Source organism: Littorina saxatilis, linkage group LG4 (assembly GCF_037325665.1).
Source record: "Littorina saxatilis isolate snail1 linkage group LG4, US_GU_Lsax_2.0, whole genome shotgun sequence".
NCBI classification, from domain to species: domain Eukaryota; kingdom Metazoa; phylum Mollusca; class Gastropoda; order Littorinimorpha; family Littorinidae; genus Littorina; species Littorina saxatilis.
Genome location: NC_090248.1, coordinates 47,306,866 through 47,328,096, shown reverse-complemented (window position 1 = coordinate 47,328,096; position 21,231 = coordinate 47,306,866). Strand labels below are relative to the sequence as shown.

Sequence of the window (21,231 nt, the reverse complement as noted above, 5' to 3'; positions counted from 1 at the left end):
ACAGACAAACAAACGAACGAAGAAACCAAAAAACGAACGAACGAACGAACGAACAATCGAACGAACAATCGAACGAACGAAACAGGCAAGAAAAACGAAAAACAGTGCGTGAGAATCATATTGGTAATATTGAAGAATACAGAGAAAGAGAAAAAAAATATAGAAGCATATGTGAACCATAATTGTAAAGAAGTCAGGCCGATCAGCACACACAGCAAAGAAAGACAAGTAGTGTTTGCTTTCTATCTAAATGTAATCGATCCAAACCCTGGTCTAGATTTTAATGCTTCGTCAGCGCCGATTAATGTTCTCAGTCAGCCTTCGATTTTGGGGAAGTCCTGGTTTTTTTTATTACGTCACTGCGGTAGACAGTCGTGGGAACATAATTATACACAGATTTTATTGCTGCTTCATGCAGGAATGTGTAATCATATGATGAGTGCTTTTTGACTTGGTGTTGGACAGTAAGGTGGGAGTGGCATGGAAATAAAAATGCAACCGCTCTCTGTCTGTCTGTCTGTCTGTCTGTCTGTCTCTCTCTGTCTCTGTCTCTCTCTCTCTCTCTCTCTCTCTCTCTCTCTCTCTCTCTCTCTCTCTCTCTCTCTCTCTCTCTCCGGAACAAATGAATCTGTTTCATCCTTTTCAGTCTGGATTCCGCTCAAAGCATTCCTGCCACACCGCCTTAAGCTCTTTATGCAAGACTTGGCTGTCAGCAATAAACAAAGCAGAAATAACGGGAGCGTTGTTTTTGGACTTTAAGAAAGCCTTTGACCTAGTAGATCACTCACTTCTACTAAAGAAATTAAAGTGCTATTTAAAAGACGACTCCGCCTGTGCCTTTTTTTAATCGTATCTTTCAAAACGGAAACAGTATGTATCCATTAACTGTAAAACTTCGTCAAACGAGTTTGTCATGAGTGGTGTCCCTCAATGGTCTGTATTAGGACATATCTTGTTCTGTTTTTATATAAATGATTTACCCCTTCATGTGTCCGATGAAAAAGTTAGATGTGAGTTCTTCGCGGATGACTCTTCTGTTCACACCAGTCAAAAATCTTTGGAATCCGTCAACTCTTCTCTTCAAACAAGTGTGGATGAAATCACTGAGTGGTGCGTTTCTAATGCAATGATCATTCATCCGATTAAAACAAAGAGTATGGTGATAACCACGAGACAAAAACACCAATTAAGTCCTTTACAATTACAACTGTCAGTTGGTTCAACTCAAGTGCAGCAAGTAATTAGAGAACATAGATTATTGGGTGTTACCATTGATCAAGAGTTGAAATGGCAAACTCATTTGAGTAATATTTGCAAATTAGTATCAACAAATTTGTACCTGCTATCAAAATTAAGGCATTACGCAGATTCTGCAGCACTCAAAATGTTCTATTACGCCCACATAATGCCTCATATAAACTTCGCATCGACACTTTGGGATAACTGCAGTGATATTCATTTAAAAAGACTCAATTCCCTGCATCGCCGAGCTGCAAAACTTATTCTGCATGATTTGAATAGGTCCACGGATGATAAACTAAAGCTCCTGAATTTCCTCCCCTTGAAAGATCAGTTGACGTTAAACAAGGCTGTGTTCATGTATAAAATTCTAAATGACGACTGTCCTAAATATTTGCAATCACATTTCAAACATGCCACAAAAAGATATGGGTCCCAAAAAATCATCCCTCTAGGCCTATACCTTGCATAGACCTCTACAAATCGAGCTTAGCCTTCTCGGGAGCGTTTCTCTGGAACTCCTTCCCCCAACAGATAAGAAATGCAACTTCAGTGAAAATGTTTAAGAGACAGTCACGTTCACACATCATTCGTGAATGAAATGTCTTGTTCGATTGTTATTTTGTTAAACATTGTGTACTAGTGTTAACGGATGTGTAGCTGATCGGAGCAACTTTATTCCCAAATGAAAGGTATAACTATGTCAATGTAATTTTGTAATTTTTGAGTTCTCCTTATGTAATTCCTTAAATGCACATTGTGTTGCATTCCATACAATGTATTTCTGTATTTTATATGATTGAATTCAATTTATATTTTTTATGTGCGTCTGTCTTTTTGTGTTGTATAAAGAACAGGTTGGAAGAATAGGCTTTGCCTAAAACCTTTATCCTTTTGTAATAAATTTCTGAGTCTGAGTCTGAGTCTCTCTCTCTCTCTCTCTCTCTCTGTCTCTGTCTCTGTCTCTGTCTCTCTGTCTCTGTCTCTGTCTCTCTCTCTCTCTCTCTCTCTCTAGTATTACTAAAGCACACTACCCTCACAGAGTTAGACTACATACATTTAGGGATCTTACCTCTAAAGTCAAGACTGCTTTTTAACAAAGGAATCTTTATGCATAAAATCATATCCGAAACTCTACCCCAAACCATTTGTTCAAAGTTCTCTTTGAAGAATTCACACCACCTTATGAAATTTAACACTCCTCTTCCTAGGATAGACTTATTTAAGTCTAGTCTAGTTTATTCAGGTGGCCGTCTCTGGAACGCTCTTCCGAATGCCTTACGGGAAGCTACCAGCACAGATTCTTTCAAAAACAAATATATATCCCATTTAATGAAAATAGTATATTCTTGATTGTTATGTCCTTTGGGACACAGTCACTCACTTTTGATTTATTGTTTTGTTCACGAAATTATGATGTTCTGCATAATATCCATTGTCTTACAGAGTTGATGTACTATTGCATATAGTATTCTGACTCTAATTGACTTGCAAATTTTTACTTTGCACCTTGTCATGAACATTTATAAACTACAATGTTTCATATAATGCATTGCACTTATGTACATAAACTTATACTGTTTTACTAATTATGTAAGTATGTAGTAGTAGTTATTATAGTAGATTTAGTCCCTCTTTAGGGCGAGGGCCAGATGCAAAAAAGTATACCAATGCTTATTCTGTTACCCTCGTAAAATAAAGAATTGTCATTGTCATTGTCATTGTCATTGTCTCTCTCTCTCTCTCTCTCTCTCTGATTTCCCTGTCTTTCCTTCGATTACTGATTTTGGTTTTGCTGCTGCTGTTGTTGTTGGTGTTGCTGTTTTTGTTTTTGTTGCTGCTGCTGCTGCTGCTGCTACTACTGTTGTTTTTGCAAAGATTTGTTTTTACATTCAATTTGCTTCACTTCCCTATTTCTTGAAAAGATCAGATTTTTTTTAAAACCCGTTTTTCACTTTACTATGCTAGACCCAAATAGTTTTAAACACGGAGACAATCTGAGGTATGAAACAATAATAAACAAGAAATTCCTCCGAGGTAGGAAAAACACCCCCGTCCTTACTATTCTCACTGCCACCAACTGAGAAGGTTATTTCCCTTTGACCATTAATATGTCCCTCTATAAGTCCTTGTAGAATCTTAATCCACCAATAACTCCCTAACCGTGTGTTTGACTGGTCCCAATTGAATGTATAGAACCTGTTCACCAAGTTTGGTGACGATCGGTCCGTTCATTCTTGAGATCTATATGCGAACACAAACACACAAACACACAAACAAACAAACAAACACATCGACCGAATCCTATACACACCCCTATACCGGGGGTGTAATAAATACGTCCCGAATATCCAAAGAGGTTCAGTGAAGGGAATTAATAAAATTACGACTCGTTAATCTGTTTTCAAAGTCATGTTCAACGTTTCCTCGCGGTGACACTACACCTTCCCAGGGCTCCCCACGGACGCCTCTCCTACAGGGTCCCGGGAACCCCACTTTTAATTTTTAGAGGGTCCATAGACTCCCCTCTGCAGAATTTTAGAGGAGTCCAAGGGTCCAAAAGTCGAAAAGTCCCGGTAAACTTATAAAACATTGTGGTCACGCATAGTGTGCTGTGTACAATAGCTGACGATTGCAGTCTGAAAAAGTATATACGGTACGCACGGTAAAGGAAATTTAGTGCGTCCCAGGACCCGCTCTTTTAACGTCTAGTGCGTCCCGGGACCCCCTCGATAAATGTCTAGAACGTGTTTTCGGCTGCTAGTGCGTATAGGACGCAGGGACGCGCACTTTGGGGAGCCCTTCCTTCCCCACACACCCCCTTGTTATCCCGTGTATGCATACACTTATGTGTCCTTGTACATCTGCAGGGCATCAGCGGCTACAAGGACGACTTCCTGTACTGGCAGAACAACGGCTACAACCACCACGCGGGCAAGCCGCTGTGGATCGACCCCCACGACCGCCAGCACCAGCACATCATCTTTGACGACAACTTCAGGGCTCTCGATGAGGTGCGTCCTTCGCAAAAGAGCTCGTCTCACACACATACACACACACACATACACACACACACACACACGCACACACACGAGCACGCACGCACACACACACACACACACACGAGCACGCACGCACGTACGCACGCACACACACACACACACACACACGAGCACGCACGCACGCACACACACACACACACTCTCACACACACACTACACACACACACACACACACACACGAGCACGCACGCACGCACGCACACACACACACACCTACACACATACCGACACACTGATACACACGAGCACGCACGCACGCACACACATACACACACCTTGCTCCCCCCCCCTCGCCCAATCCGGCCCCACATCCCCCAACCCCACACACAGACCGGCACACATGACGTGCACAGTGGATAAGACTTATCAACATCCAATGCGTGAGTGCACTAGGAAAACCACCAAATCATCTTTCACGACAATTTTAGAGCTCTCGATGAGATGCGTCCTTCGTAAAAGCCCCCATCTCTGCCGCCTTTGTAATTGTTTCATTTATGTCAATAAAAATAGAATAAAATAAGGCAATGACGTTGAAATTAACCAAATGTGATCAAGTCCTTCCGGACCATTCTTCATATGAATGTTTGCAATTTGTTACGGTGTGGTGTTTTTGGACAACTGCCAAAAAGTCTCAGCTCTATTATTTAGCCATGATGATGTAATCAATCCGTATTTTGCCTATGCTTCCAATTTTGTACTTAAAACGCCAGCAGTATCAAGTTCGACCAATGTCTGTTGTTGTATTTGCTCGCTCTCTCTCTCTCTCTCTCTCTCTCTCTCTCTCTCTCTCTCTCTCTCTCTCTCTCTCTCTCTCTCTCTCTCTCTCTCTCTCTCTCTCTGCATCAGTGTCTTCCACCACTCTCTCTGTCACTCTCTTTCTGTCTCTGTTTCTCTCCTCGCCCCCCCCCCCCCCCCCCCTCCCCACCCCGTCTTAGCAGTTAAAAACAATAAAACCCGTTTTTATGTAAACATGACTGACTCTTTTCTTTGCACACTTTCAGGACAGCATTGTTGACGTGAGAGTGTTCAGCCAAGAGGAGGCAACCCGTGCCTACAGCCTGGGCAAGACGCAGTTATCGTACCTGGAGGATGTGTGTCTGGTGCAAGCGGACTTATTGACCAGCATTGATGACAAGGACTATTTTCTGCGCAAGGTGGAACTCTGCGAGGCCAATTACGCCCGCATGCTAAAGACCAACACTTTCCCTTCGTAACCCAGAGTGAAAACAGTTCGAACGAGATACACTTTCCAGGACTGGAGCAAAATGGATGAACAAATGGACTACTACAGAGCGCTGGTTCGACACTGAAACGGTATCGTGCCGAGGCTGTTGAAACGCTGGAATCTGCGGACCAAAAAACCGGCGAAGTCAAGCCTTTCGTTGAAACGCTGAGTTAACTGGTAATTGGACTTTAATAATCAACCCACTATACTATTCTCCACGCTGACAGGCCGGATGAAACTTTAAACATTTCAACGGTGACTATCGCCTTTTTGCTTCAACAATCAGTCGGGATCAGTAGAAGAAGAAGAAGAAGAGACAACCCGTTCATCATTAAAACAAACATAATGGTCGTGCTATGTGGACGGGTAAACCTACAACGAAGCAGGCTGAACAACTTCGTCTTCGTCGTACCTTTATATAAGCAGGCTTTGCTAAGAACTTGAACAGACAGCTCAGCAGAATGTGGTGATACTTATGAACGATACACATTAACAATTCTAGCATGATACTTGCGCGTTTTATTTTGCGAGGAATAAGGTTCTGTGAAACACGGTAAGCAAAATGTAGCGTTTTGCATCAGGCGAGGACTGTGACTAGCAAACATTGCATAATACTGGGTGGCCGAGTGGTAACGCACTTGCGCTCGGAAGCGAGAGGTTGCGAGTTCGACCCTGGGTCAGGGCGTTAGCAATTTTCTCCCCCCCCCCTTTCCTAACCTAGGTGGTGGGTTCAAGTGCTAGTCTTTCGGATGAGACGAAAAACCGAGGTCCCTTCGTGTACACTACATTGGGGTGTGCACGTTAAAGATCCCACGATTGACAAACGGGTCTTTCCTGGCAAAATTGTATAGGCATAGATAAAAATGTCCATCAAATACCCGTGTGACTTGGAATAAAGGCCGTGAAAGGTGAATGCTCGCCCTAATAGGCTTGAGGTTTGCTGGCCGATGTGAATGCGTGATATATTGTGTAAAAAATTCCATCTCACACGGCATTAATAGGTAACTTGCGCCTTGAGTCGCCTCGTGTGGTGAGATATGTGCGCGATATAAATTCTCGTAAATAAATTTAAAAAAAAAAATACGTGTCGTTTTTCATCCCCGCTACTTTAAAGGCAAGATTGTTCTGGGTGTTAAAGAGCGCTGCTGCTAGACGCTGGTTTTGCAGAATGTTCACTCACAGTGTCAGTGAAATCGTTTGCATGCTCGATCTGAGAGAATTTGTTTCGCTGTTTAGATGCAACTGATTAAAATCATCGGCCACACTATATGTTACTCTTGCAATACAAAAACGATTAGTCGCATCTTGGTTGGTATCGTCAAATATCACCTTATCTGACTGAATCGAATGCAGCTCATAGCTTAACGAGAAAATCATCATAAGTGAAAATCTGAAATTTTCATTTTGATCTCAGAGACAGACATGAACTATAATGGCACATTCCGGCTCCCACTTTGGAGAGAAATGGCACTTTATGTATCATTTTCTAAGTGTAATTTCATTTTGTTTCACAATAATTATTTGGAGGAAGTGGTTTTCTGGACAAGGTTGTTGTCTGTTTTTGCTGGGAAATGATCTCCAAAGTACATTTACTATATCTCTATTTTTCAACGTTGAGTACACGATATGTAAGAGATACAAACGTACAATAATCTTCAACAACCGCATCTGCACCCAATCCCCCACCTACCCCTACAAGCACTAAAGGTGCAAGTCTTTCTAAGTCTAAACTTGATCCCTATAAAACTGACCATAGAAAAGGGTACACCGGTGTTTTTTCAGATTTTGTTATGATTTTTATATGTACGGCAATACAAATTATATTCATTCAAGAAATGTCCAATGTTATCTGTGTAATGGATAGGCTGCTGGGTGTATTGACGGCGAGGTGACGGCTTCCTAAATAGGGGAGAGAAAGAAATCAAGCTGTGATATGCTGCATTCTGAAGACATTCGTCCAATTTGTTTGGTTTAATTTTTGTCATCATTTAGGAATATATTTATACATGCAAGTATACATATTTACACATTTGAGCGTGTCTATCAATTCGTTGGTTTTCAACTAGCGTTTGCTATTGTCTATCACTTTTGTTGGTTTTCAACTAGCTTTTGCTTTTGTCTGTCAAAGGTTGTTGGTTTTCAACTAGCTTTTGCTTTTGTCTGTCAAAGGTTGTTGGTTTTCAACTAGCTTTTGCTGTGATGATTTTGGGTTTGGCCATTCTATCACAAGAGACAAACATATCGATCACAATGCGTTTTGACATTTTGAACAACAAAACAAAACAAAACGCACACAACATCTATATCTTCGGTTCAACCAACACGTCCTTTTCAGGCCAACCTCTTTCTCCCACTTTTCTACCGTCGACGACATGCCATCGTCGTAAACACAATGTTATTCAAGTTCCATTTTGATTCCCTCTTGCTCACATTTATTAAGAAAAAATCCACGTTTTAGATGAGTATGCGTTCATAAATGGTATACTGCTATTTTGTAGTGTGATGGCAATCTAGAAAATAGTTTTATACGGCTAACCCCACCCCCCCCCCCCCCTCTCCACGTGTTGAATGTGTTATTGGTTATACTTCATAGCTGTGATGATGATATGGTATACACATTCCAATATTATATGGTTGTGCGTCAATGAAGACAAATGTTGTTGACAAGGGTGTCAAAAAGCGCTGTTGTAAAATGTAAAAAATGAATATGTTTTAATTCATTACTTTTACGTCACCCCTGTGAGCTCCACGCCAATGAAAGTGTGTTGTTGAAGATATATTTGTTATTTGGAATATCAAAGATTCTAATAAGATGAATAAATGCAGGCAGTCGTGGCTTCTGAGCAATAATACTTTCTACTTTTATGCACGGGGAGAAAGAGAGAGAGGGGGAGAGAGAAAGAAGGGGAGAGAGAGAGAGAGAGAGAGAGAGAGAGAGAGAGGGGGGGGGCAGAATGATAGAGAGAGGAGTGAGAGAAGAAGAGAGAGAGGGGAAGAGAGAAAGAAAGAGAGAGCTAGAGAATGAGAGAGAGAGAGAGAGAGAGAGAGAGAGAGAGAGAGAGAGAGAGAGAGAGAGAGAGATTTTAGCCTGCAAAAGGTTATACGGTAACAGTAATTTGTTGTCTCTTGTAACGCTAAAAGTTCTAGACAGAACTATAGCAAGGTCTAGAAACCTGTTCACGCTTGAAAGGCATAGTACGTGACAATGTTTCTTTGCTTGATGGTTTTGACCGCTTGTTTTTAAATAACTGATGTTTTTTTGTCAATTAGAATAACACAGTGAGGTGTAAACCATGGTTATGAATGTTCATCCTCTACGAAGTACGTAACTCTACAAATGTTATCAAATTTGGTTTGTATTGGGCAAAACCTTCTTACTTAGAAATTGGCATGGTAGTATGCTTACACCACATCACAACCTGAACCCCCACCCCCACAACGGTATTATATAGGCACGAATATAAATAAATACGGTTGTATATTACGTGTATTTACATACTTGCACGTGCACCCGTTCACAGTAATCGAGTTAGCTGGTGTCATGATCATTCTTGTTTTCACCGATGTCTGCATTCCAAATGTTGCTCAATGCCAGGTAGGACGCTCATTAAAGTCTAGTCAATCATTAGATTCTGCATGTCTGCAAGATATCACCAGAAATACTGAAAACAATCTGAGGTGAAGCTGTCCAGGATTATTGTATTTCTTCCATACACATGTCAAGAACACCATTTACTGACTATTATTAAGCATTGCGTATTATTCCTTAATCTGAAATGAATACAAACAGAATTAATATTACTCCGTTATTATCGTGATTACTTGTAACTTGACTGACTGGCTCTCTAAACTGGCCCCACTCCCACTGGGCGGGGACGTAGCTCAGTTGGTAGCGCGCTGGCTTTGTAGCCAGTTGGTCGCTATCAGCGTGGGTTCGATCCCCACGTTCGGCGAGAGATTTATTTCTCGGAGTCAACTTTGTGCAGACTCTCTTCGGTGTCCGAACACCCCCGTGTGCACACATGCGCACGAAAAAGATCCCACGTTCACAGCGAAAGTCTCAGGGCTTGGAAAACACGAAGACACGCATGCATCATCTCTCGTCTCTGATTATCATGATCGTATTTCGATACTTTGACGAGACAAACCCAATGCTGGTGTGTCGAAGAAGACAGCCACAGAGGGCTTGTTCGAATCAAAGTATCACACCATATCTTCAGCGTATTACCAATACCTGTCCCAATATAGACCAGTTGGTCTAAGAGGACGTTAAACCCTAATAGTCAGTCAGCCCCACTCCTCCCAACCCATCCCCTTTTTGTCACGTCTCCCCTTCTACCCTCACCGTAACCCACTGTATGCATGAGTGTGAAACGTATGTTGCCTTGCGCAAAGTGATATGAACATTCTCCCGACTGCCAATACAAAAGGGCAATATTTTGCATAATGGTTACATCATCGCTACTGACACTCGAAAAACCTTTTAGATACGCGGACATATCAATCATGCAATTACATGTTTCATGTACAAATGAAATGCTTTCACAATCAGTTGCCCTTTGAAATAAAGACGTAATGACAAGTGTATGCTTTTGATCGTTTGTGTATGGTGTGCTTGCGTGCCTTGCGTGTGTCACGGTGTGTGTGCGTGCGCGCGCGCGTGTGCGTGTGTGTGTGTGTGTGTGTATGTTAAGATGGTGACGAGTTTCACCGGCGACAAACGAACGACTGGAACCATGAGTTGGCCAATAAACTTAACCAGGAGTTAGTTAACAAATTCAGCTTTAAGATATTAGCAATGTCGTCGACGCCATCAGTTTGGAACAGTTTTCTGCCGAATTCGACCTTTAGAAGTCCAGTGAAAACTCGTCAAGTTGTACCATATACTTAATTCATGATTACGATCATGTAGTAATTAAATGAATACGATAATTCCCGATTCATCTTTTTCCAATGCCGTCTGGTATGCATGAGTTTTGCAGACGAACCCCGTTTGATTTATAATTCAAACCAAGTGACCTAAGCGAAGTATCCTTAACGGATTATGACTTTATTCAGTTATTCTGCAGAAAAGACAAATGCTGGAGAAACTTGAAACCGTTCTTTTCTGCAGCATTTCTGCATAATGTCATCTTTCGCCGAAGCAACGTTTTTTTCTGCAGAAGACAGAACTGATCAAGAGACCTTGCATGAGGAAGTCAAACAGAATGGACTAAAGTTCTGAAATCTTTTTTTCTATAGCGTATAGCAAATCATCTGCGGGGTCAGCTTTTTACACTGATTTCCTCGCAGGGGCGTATTGTGTGCAGTGACGCACACACACACACACACACCGGCGCACACACGCGCGCACACACACACACAGTCACACACACACACACACACAAACGCCGCGCGCGCACACACACACACACACAGTCACACACACACACAGTCACACACACACACACACTAAACGCTGCAGAAGACAGAACTGATCAAGAGACCTTGCATGTGGAAGTCAAACAAAATGGACGAAAGTTCTGAAATTCTTTTTTCTATAGCGTATAGCAAATCATCTGCGGGGTCAGCTTTTTACACTGATTTCCTCGCAGGGCACACTGACTTGTTTCAAAACAAGAACGCGCACTCCCTGAAAAACCAGGGGTTTCCCCCCTCAAGGCTTTCACGAACCTAGCGATCTACTTGTGTACATAGGCGTCAAAGCAAACAGTGCCACTAGCAACGACCTACAATGAGGCGAGTTCGAGTTTTTGTGTTCTCTAAAGATTCTATTGATGAGCCCAGAAAGGTTCTCAGGCCTTTTCTATTGATTGCTTTTGTTAATGAAATAGTCAGGTATGGATTATCGTGGTCTGCTGAATCGAACACACTCCCGCAACGGAATCAGGGTATATAGGGGGTGGGTTTTGTGCCAAGCTTTTATCTCCGTTTTTGGACAATGAGAGAGAGACAGAGGGAGAGAGACAGGGAGGGGGTAGAAAGAGAGAGAGAGAGAGAGAGAGAGAGAGAGAGAGAGAGAGAGAGAGAGAGAGAGAGAGAGAGAGAGAGAGAGAGAGAGAGAGAGAAAGCGTGCGTGTGTTGTCACAGTGTGTGTGTGTTTGTGTGTAGGCCTACCTGTGTGTGTTTGTGCGTGTGTGTATGTGTGTGACAGCCTGAGTGTGTGTGTTTGTGTGTGTGTTGTGTGTGAGACAGTGTGTGTGTGTGTGTGTGCGTGCGTGTGTGCGTGCATATGTGTGTGTGCGTGCGTGCATGCGCGCGCGCGTGGTGGCTGAGGTTGAAGATCGACCAGCCAGGTCTGATTTACTAGTCATACAGCGGTCTCAGCCCTACGATGACAGGACACCCTTGAGACCAGCAAAAATTGTCCCTGCACTGCGAGTGGCCTGTCATATATGACAAGCATATTTTTGGTAAAGATAACCAACAAAGGAACAACAGAGTCTGAGTGTGTCCTTTAGGTTTGGGAGGTGTCCTCCTCTCACAGGGGCATGACATCGCAGGTACCATTGTAGTTAACAATCTAGAGGATTACGGATTCTGTCAATAACCAGTACATTAAAGTGTATTAAAGTGACTGTAAATAAGGTCCACAGTGGACATCTCCCCCCCCCCCCTTTTAAGACTTCCTTAACTCCGACAAAATCCAGTTTTAACAAAAGTGGGAGTCTTAAAATGGAGTTACATTTTCAGAGGTTAGGACCAGAAATTCTGAAAATCAAGGTCTTAAATTAAAAGGGGGTAAGTCTTAATTGGACGGTCTTAAAACTGAAGGGGTTCCACTGTATATCATAACTAAGTGAGACAGAGCGCGCGCTCAAGACGAGATCTTAACGCTAAGGGAAGTAAGCCCTCTAAATATGACAACAAGAGTAAGTGAGAGTTAATATGCAGAACCTACTGGAGAAAAGGAACCATTGTTCTGCACTTTACCATTACATTCAGTGACATCACACGGCTTGTACAGATAGCAATGACCACCTATAACTGCTGCCCTGACAGACAAGAATTAAGCCTTGAAAAATGTTCTCAGGTCACAAAAGCGAAAGTTCAATCATTTACAGCTGTTTCATACAGCTAGGGCACAACACTTAGCCCATTTTTCATTCATTTTCATTTTTTTCATTTTTTCATTACTTTATTGTCCTATCGCTGGGAAATTCGGGTCGCTTCCTCCCAGTGGAAAGCTAGCAGCAACGGAGTCGCGCTACCCAGGTGTCTGCGTGTTTAGGTGTATTCAGCCACCTGCACTTATGGCAGAATGACCAAGGTCTTTTACGTGCCATTGTGATGACACGGGGGTGGGACATGGCTTCAGTCTCTGGGTCTGCACATAAAGTTGACCCGTGTCCGTCCCGGCCCGAATTCGAACCTGCGACCTTTCGATCACAAGTCCAGTGCTCTACCAACTGAGCTACCGGGCCAAGCGCTTTTGCATAACAAAACACGACTGCCTTTTTTAAGGCACCACAAAAAAGCTTCCACGAAATGCACCCACTTTCAGTTATTTAGATTAATAATAATAATCCTTTTAATAATCTTAAAAACTTATAATAATCCTTTCCAAAATACTAACTTTTCAGACAGAGATGAGCCATTATACCCATCAAAACAAGCTAGGTTTTGAATTAAATCAACAATAATTAATGATATATTTTATATATGACTAATTGACTGACTGCTCTTTTCTTACCAACAAATAAATTAAATCAACTTAAAATCTGGGTAACAAAAACACACACAAAAATCATGAAAAAAAAGAGGAAGGAATGGAGAAAGAAAGAAAGGAAGGATGGAAGAATGAAAGACAGGGAGGAAGAAACTGAAATGAAGCTTGCACTTTTGTTGCTATTAGTATTACGTTTCAATCACTCAGACTTCACTTTCATGTTCAAGATTAACCCCACACATCTTTACACCAAATCATTTGAACACCAGTTTATTGCACCACTTTTATTTTCCATCAATACTGAAAAACATAGATTTGAAAAGGTAATCATACAAAACAAATTCCGCTGTTCACTAAAGAAGGAAGAACTAACTGGGGGTAAAGCTTAGTAAGTAAACACAACACTTGCGCACATATATCTTTGCAATACAATCAAATATGACAGCCAAATAAGCTTCACATACCAATCAGTGAATTAGTACAAATCAATATAATACCACACATACAACACACACATTCACTCAGTAAATTTTATTTCTCCAAACGCACAAGCAATTCCAAATTGGAAGAAAAATGCTTTGAAAAAAATTGATCGAGGCAAAGTTATGCAAAGACAAAATACAGTACAATATATATAAAACAAACATAAGGCAACGTTCAATGACAAAATGCAGTACATGTACAATATTTAAACAAACATGCATTCTCTCCAGCTGAGTGTCTTCAGTAATGCAAGGCATAGAAGTACATGTACAGTATTTAACATAAATTCAAATGTCATTATGTCATCTTTGGTCATCAGAGAAAAAAAAGGGGGGCAAACAATGACTATATGTGCAACCAATACCAGAAAGACAAACAAAACTCTCCACAAGATACTAAACTAAGACGCCACAAGTATACATGTGAACATTAATCAGACTCAAAAACGAAATTGTGCGTGCATTTCCAATGAAGTTGTAATGCACTCCAAAAATGGCCGAAATTCTCTATCTATCCCTACCATCTCATCTTTAATGCTCTCATGTAATATAGAACAAGAACTCTGAGCGGTCTTGAAAACAAAAGCTTCAGAACCTTTCATCAGACAAACAACGTCAGTCAAACACACCAGCTTTAGAAGTGAAGGCGATGCTGATTTATTCCACGTGTAGCCATGTCAACAACTGTCCACAGAACACTTTCCTCAGCCAGCTCAGAATAAGGAATTAGTCCAGTGGAACCCCCCTTTTGAGATCGCCCAATTTAAGACTCCCTCCTTTTTAAGACCTTGTTTTCTCAGACTTTCTGTTAACATCTGTAAAATTACCCCATTTTAAGACTCACTCCTTTTTAAGATCTTAAGATTTTGTCAGATTTGTGGAAGTCTTCCAAGGGGAGTTCCACTGTAATGTGTGGACATGTTGGCCAGCTTGGAAGTCTTCAGAACTTCTTCTTCTGCGTTCGTGGGTTGAAACCCCCACGTACACTCGTGTGGGTTTTTTTGCACGAGTGGAATTTTACGTGTATGACCGTTTTTTACCCCGCCATTTAGGCAGCCATACGCCGTTTTCGGAGGAAGCATGCTGGGTATTTTCGTGTTTCTATAACCCACCAAACTCTGACATGGATTACAGGATCTTTTTCGTGCGCACTTGGTCTTGTGCTTGCGTGTACACACGGGGGGTGTTCGGACACCGAGGAGAGTCTGCACACAAAGTTGACTCTGAGAAATAAATCTCTCGCCGAACGTGGGGACGAACTCACGCTGACAGCGGCCAACTGGATACAAATCCAGCGCGCTACCGACTGAGTTACATCCCCGCCCCTCGATTTTCTGTTCATAGCATCTGTAAATTTACCCCCATTCAAACACTCCCTACCTTTTAAGACATGATTTTATCAGATTTTTAGAGATCTTAAAAGGGGGGGGGGGGGGGGGGGGTGTGTTCACTGTTGTTTTTCTCATCCACAACCAATTTTCTCAAGAAAAGTGACCAAACGATGTTTTCAGGAGAAAAAGATACAGAACCTGAAGCTAATGATTTAATATACTGAAAACTGCAACCCCATATATTTTTTTTTTTTAAAAACACACACACAACAACAACAAACAAACACTTATTTCACCTCCTCGCTTTTGGAGCTGATTTTGGAGCAAAGCCAGAGGTATATTCTGACGACCATAGCTTTCAAACAAACAACCAAGAACAACAAACAAACACTTATTTCACCTCCTCGCTTTTGGAGCTGATTTTGGAGCAAAGCCAGAGGTATATTCTGACGACCATAGCTTTCAAACAAACAACCAAGAACAACAAACAAACACTACATTCACCTCTTTACTTTTGGAGCTGACTTTGGAGCAAAGCGAGAGGCATAACCAGATGTGACTTGGTTCATAACCACTAAGGCCACCCAGCACACTGCCATGTAGCAAGCATACCACGCAAACCCTTGCACTCGCGCCGACACCCAGTCGCTAAACAGGGCGCACATCAGCGTGGCTGTCACCAAGGTGAAGGCCGCCACCCCTGACACAGCGTGGGTCAATTTGAGGTCAGCGAGTCGCATTTTGATAAAGTAGGAAGAGAGGTTGTAGTATTTGACGGAGGCTCCACCCATCAACTGCATACAGCTGTAACCCACTGTGATGAGTCCCAGCAAGCCGTGCCATGATGTGAAGTGAAACTTCTGCTTGTTCTCTTTGACCTGGTGGAATAATAAAACAAAAACATTCAGATAAATGAGTTACACTATATGGGTCAATTCAATGACAACAATTATGGAAGGCTGTGCAGACAGATCACTCTTTACCATGGATGCATTTCTGTTGAAGATGATTGTGTTTTAAAACTGAAGGCAAGGCAAATTATCTATACAGTGTATTTTCTGAAAAAAGTTTAATTCCCCATAATGTCGCAATCTTACCCATTTTAACCCCAGGTGTATTTTTAAGCTAACTGTTTTAGATACAAGATTTAAAAAATAAATATATAGGAACATTTTTAATCTTTTTTTGTTTGTTTTACTTCAGCAGGATTGTTTGAGCGTATGCAGGGTATGAAGTAGTTTCTGCGTTTGGTTAATTGCCAAAGGACATCACTGGAATACTCAACAAATTGCTGCAACTGTGGCTTCTAGCACAACCAATGCAGCCATGGCAGAAACTTTTAACCTGCACTGGGATAAAGTAGCCACTAGGTCTGACTGTATCAATTTAACCTAATTTGAGGATGAAAGTCGCTTGTTTCTTTATTTCTTTATTTGGTGTTTAACGTCGTTTTCAACCACGAAGGTTATATCTCGACGGGGAAAGGGGGGAGATGGGATAGAGCCACTTGTCAATTGTTTCTTGTTCACAAAAGCACTAATCAAAAATTTGCTCCAGGGGCTTGCAACGTAGTACAATATATTACCTTACTGGGAGAATGTAAGTTTCCAGTACAAAAGACTTAACATTTCTTACATACTGCTTGACTAAAATCTTTACAAAAATTGACTATATTCTATACAAGAAACACTTAACAAGGGTAAAAAGAGAAACAGAATCCGTTAGTCGCCTCTTACGACATGCTGGGGAGCATCGGGTAAATTCTTCCCCCTAACCCGCGGAGGGGTGCCAGGAGATTAGTTCAGAATAACTCTCCCTTACTCTCTTACACATGGTGTATGCATTTTGAGCGTTTACTTCCCTTTGTTTATCAGATTTATTGACCAACCTGAAAAATGATTGCTAGGCCGCCAATTGCCAGCAGTGCCGAGAGGGTGGCGAGTGACCAGTGAATGGTGATTTTGGTTTGGCGCGACAATCCACCAATCAGAGAGCTGTGAGGGGAAAACACCAGCACCGCTTCAAACATGGCCACCGCATACGCCAACACCATCAAGGTGGGGTGCCAGGAAAACAAATCTGGAAAAGGAAAAAAGGTTGAAAAATGAAGCCAATGCATTTTTTCTTTGCAACATTCCACAACTGTCCCATCAAAAATACATTCTCAAAATTGTCTCGGCCACTAGTGATACGTTCCCATACACAAAGTGATCAACTTTTTTCCAAAAGGTGACATATATATATATATACGACTTGTGTCTGTCTGTCTGTGTGTCTGTCTGTGAGTTCGCGATGCACGGCCAAAGTTCTCGATGGATCTGCTTCAAATTTGGTGGGCATATTCAGGTAGACCCGGGACAGGACACAACCTGGTCGATATTTCAACACGTGCTCTCAGCGCGCAGCGCTGAACCGATTTTGGTTCCACCTCAGCTACCCGGGCCCCCATACCGACACACCAAAGCCGCTACACCACATCACAACGCCAAAGTTCTCGGTGGATCTTTTTCAAATTTGGACACCGTATTCAGCTACACCCCGGACACAATATCATCGATGAGATATTTCAACACGTGCTCTCAGCGCGCAGCGCTGAACCGATTTTGGTTTTTGTGTTCATTTCACCATTATAAGTAACTCTTCCTTATCTTCTCCAGGTTTTCAGCGTTTACCTCCCTTCCTTCGTATGGTGCACTATAGTATGAGTGGGGCATCTTCGGATATTCCCGGCGTTCTGTTACTATTTTTAGAAGGTCACCGCAGTGTCCAGAACGTAAATTGGACCCGTAAATTATCCTCACTGTAAAAGTGCAAAGGTCGAATCAATTTATAGCCACGCGAAAAATACACTGTCATCTATCTCTCTATATATACGGCTTCTCTGTGTTTGTGTGTGTGTGTGTGTGTGTGTGTGTGTCTCTCTCTCTATGTGGGCAACACCTGTGGATTGTTCAGTTCTGTTTGTGATGTGGTCTGGCGGCTTTTGTGTATTTGTATGTACTGGCCTTCCTTTGAGAAGCCATAACAGATCAAAAGGGCTTAGAGATAAGCTCTAAATTGCTCAATCCTGTTTGAGTGGAGTTCGCCTCCAAAGGTGATTAACACGGTTACATTCGTCGACAAGGATGGGACTCGATATGGTCAGGAATGGCATTATGGCCACTGAATCATTTTCGTGCTGTTCCCATTCCACGAATCTGGGAGGGACCTAAGCTTGGCGGGTCCATTGTTCGGACCCGGCAAAGCCGGCGTACGGCTCTAAGTATTTCATCCCGGCGAAGCCGGCTACCCGGCTACCCGGCGAAGCGGGTATTCCTCTAGTATATATATATATATAAATATATATATATATATATATACAGCAGTACAAACCAAAATCCTATATCCCTCAATATAAACGACAGAATTTTGGTTACATTTTCAAAGTTGTTAGACAGAGATACCATTGCACTAATTTCAGATATAAACTGAAAACTATGGTCTATAAATCTGTTCAGAATCATGCATGAAAACTAGCATTAATATGATATACTTACTTCATCACACTTGTACAACAAATGCAGACGAAATGCAAAACAGCCCTTGTGAATATATATATGCCAAAAGTGTTTTCTTTGTTGTGTTGTCTGCATCCAATTATACAGAGGATCCCTAAACTTTAACCCACAAAAAAACTGAGAAAATAATTATGTCTTACAGGAACATTAGTTATTTATTTTAGATCTGTGCGCTTTTATGTAAGTTCTGTTTTATATGTCAGACTTTTTATGTGTAATAATGTGTCTATTATTTATCTTATGTTTGTTCATCTTTTTTAAATCTTCTAGATTGTCTTATGTATGCGGTTGTTGTTTATGAAATGTAAGCTAATAATGCTTGTATTTTATTTTTTACAAGGAAACTTTTTATATGTAAAAACTAAAATGTTAAATTTTAATGTCCAATGGTTTGTAAAGCGCCATGAGACTGTTATCTGGCGGTGAACAGCACTATAGAAGAATGTTTTATTATTATTATTATTATTATTATTATTATTATTATTATTAATCTTATTTTCAGCATGTGATGTAGTTGCACACACATGCAAACTTTGCTTTAGCATTGCACTCACCAGTACCAGGGCTAGCAATATAAATGATGTATGCACAGAAGAGCAGGGCAACTACGTGAGCAGCCATAGTGAAGTGTCTTGGCGGCCAAAATGACGTCAAACTGGAACTGCTTGTGCTGTCAGCTGCTGAGACTGAGATGAGGGTTTCTCCTTGTTCAACAAGAGCAGGGTTCCTCTCCACTTGTTGCGGTGTTTCTACCTTTAAAGGACAGAAAAAGACAAAGGTCAGACCATTCTGAAACCTACAGTCTTTAATACAATTAAATTCACAAGCACAAGTGTGTGCATGCTGCCATGTTTGTATAGGCATAGATAAAAATGTCCATCAAATACCCGTGTGACTTGGAATAAAGGTCGTGAAAGGTGAATGCTCGCCCTAATAGGCTTGAGGTTTGCTGGCCGATGTGAATGCGTGATATATTGTGTAAAAAATTCCATCTCACACGGCATTAATAGGTAACATGCGCCTTGAGTCGCCTCGTGTGGTGAGATATGTGCGCGATATAAATTCTCGTAAATAAATAAAATAAAATGTTGATATGTGCAAGCCTGCTCTGATGCATGAGAGAATGTAAATAGCCTTTTACTTTTCATCTGTGCTGGTCAGTGTGGATGCTGTGGTTTGCAATTGTATCCGTGTGTGTGTGTGTATGTGTTTGTTTGGAGGGGTGTGGGGTCATTCTTACATAAAAGAAAGGGAGGGGTATCAAATGGAGAAACAGTGTACACTTAATGACTTATGACTGAATCAAATACAATAATAATCAAGGTACTAGCTTCACTCAATCACTGTCTGTGTGCTTTCTACAGTTAAGCACAATTCAACTAACATGATGTACTTGTATCATCATAATGCGTCATTGCCATATAGCCACAACTGTCAGAATAAGGAATTAGGATAAGGCCAAAAAAAATAAAAAATAGGTGTGGTTACGGTAACATAGCCAAAAAAATAGGGGAGGTAGGTAGGCAATCACTTTTTTTTTTTTAAACTTTTTTTTCTAATGTGTAAAAATTAAACCTACTTGACAGGGTAATAAGTGTGCGACTCGGGCGCTTTCGCTTTCATTGCGTTTTTTGCACTCGTTTTTTTTTTTTTTTTTTTTTTTTTTTTTTTTTTTTTGACAAATGTAATAAAAAGTAATAGGATCGGCCCCTAAAAATAGGGTAGGTCGGGTTACCGTAACCACACCTATTTTTTTTTTAGGCCTAAGGATAAGGATAATTTGGGGCCGCTTTCTCACTGGGGAAAGCGAGCTGCCATACAGTACGGCACTACCCATTTTTTTCTTGCATGCATGTATTCGTGTTTCCAAGCCCTGAGACTTTAGCTGTGAACTTGGGCTCTTTATCGTGCACATGCGCGCAGAGTTGGGTTTTTTTTACAACGAAGAGAGTGCAAAGAGTTGACTCTGGGAAATTAATCCCTCACCGAACATGAGGATCGAACCCATGCCGATATATAGTGACAACTGGTATTTGAAGCCAGCACGCTGCTACCCACTGAGCTATTGCAGGTAGTAAACTATTCCCTTAGCTCCACGTCTGTTGTTATCTCTATGCCTGACAAAACAAGACATGACATTCAAGTACACTTGTAATCATTTCAGCTTAGGCTAAGGAATTGATTTTCAAGGAGCTACATGCACTTTTTATTAGTCCACCACAAGCAAAACAACATAGCTTGTTTGCGAATCAGTTGTGCTTTATTTACGTTTAAACTCTTTTAAGTATATTTGTACTTTGGCCGGTTAGATATGTCGAGTAATGATTACGTCCATCACAAAATATCATACTTGGAACATTCACACGAACATAATTATCACACATACCCTGTTTATTTCGGCCTTTCCTTTGGACGCCAGGATGGCTTTTCGTCGCTTCCAAAACAGATTCGCTTTCGCTGAAAAGGGCCCTCTTTTGCCTGCTGAGTAAGCGCTGTTGTTGTGACAATGTGTGTGCAAATATGCAGTAACACACCTCGCACCGAATAATTCTATCAACAAAGCAGACTAAGTTTATCAGAGTGACTGCCCCTGCCGGAAATGACAGCTAAAAAATAAAGGTACGCACCTTGAACCAAATGAGAATTTACCGCATGAGAATACAATG

General features: G+C 41.4%; 2 protein-coding genes across 4 annotated transcripts in view; one reads left to right on the top strand and one right to left on the bottom strand.

Annotated features, from left to right (window-relative positions):
• The window catches only part of LOC138964928 (uncharacterized), a 19,046-nt gene extending 11,232 nt beyond the window's left edge, over positions 1 to 7,814 (top strand). For 2 of the 3 annotated variants that reach the window (XM_070337006.1, XM_070337007.1), the window contains exons 3-4: positions 4,110 to 4,253; positions 5,303 to 7,814. In XM_070337006.1, coding sequence (XP_070193107.1) covers positions 4,110 to 4,253; positions 5,303 to 5,515 — 357 coding nt within the window. In that variant the 3' untranslated portion in view covers positions 5,516 to 7,814. The remainder of the gene's footprint in view (positions 1 to 4,109; positions 4,254 to 5,302) is intronic. The other variant, XR_011455247.1, reaches the window with a different exon arrangement.
• Positions 7,815 to 13,464: 5,650 nt separating this feature from the next.
• LOC138964927 (transmembrane reductase CYB561D2-like) lies at positions 13,465 to 21,150 on the bottom strand. The gene is made up of 4 exons (XM_070337005.1): positions 20,952 to 21,150; positions 19,120 to 19,318; positions 16,897 to 17,087; positions 13,465 to 15,886 (listed from the first exon to the last, which is right to left on the bottom strand). The coding sequence occupies exons 2-4, from the start codon at positions 19,184 to 19,186 to the stop codon at positions 15,509 to 15,511; spliced, it is 636 nt and encodes a 211-aa protein (XP_070193106.1). The 5' UTR covers positions 19,187 to 19,318; positions 20,952 to 21,150; the 3' UTR covers positions 13,465 to 15,508.
• Positions 21,151 to 21,231: the final 81 nt, after the last annotated feature.

Coding starts and splice junctions, on each gene's coding strand:
- LOC138964927 (XM_070337005.1), bottom strand. CDS start 19,186: ATGGCTGCTCACGTAGTTGCCCTGCTCTTCTGTGCATACATCATTTAT. Junction 17,088..19,119: donor TATTGCTAGCCCTGGTACTG/GTGAGTGCAATG, acceptor TTCCTTTTCCAG/ATTTGTTTTCCTGGCACCCC. Junction 15,887..16,896: donor GCCTAGCAATCATTTTTCAG/GTTGGTCAATAA, acceptor TTATTCCACCAG/GTCAAAGAGAACAAGCAGAA.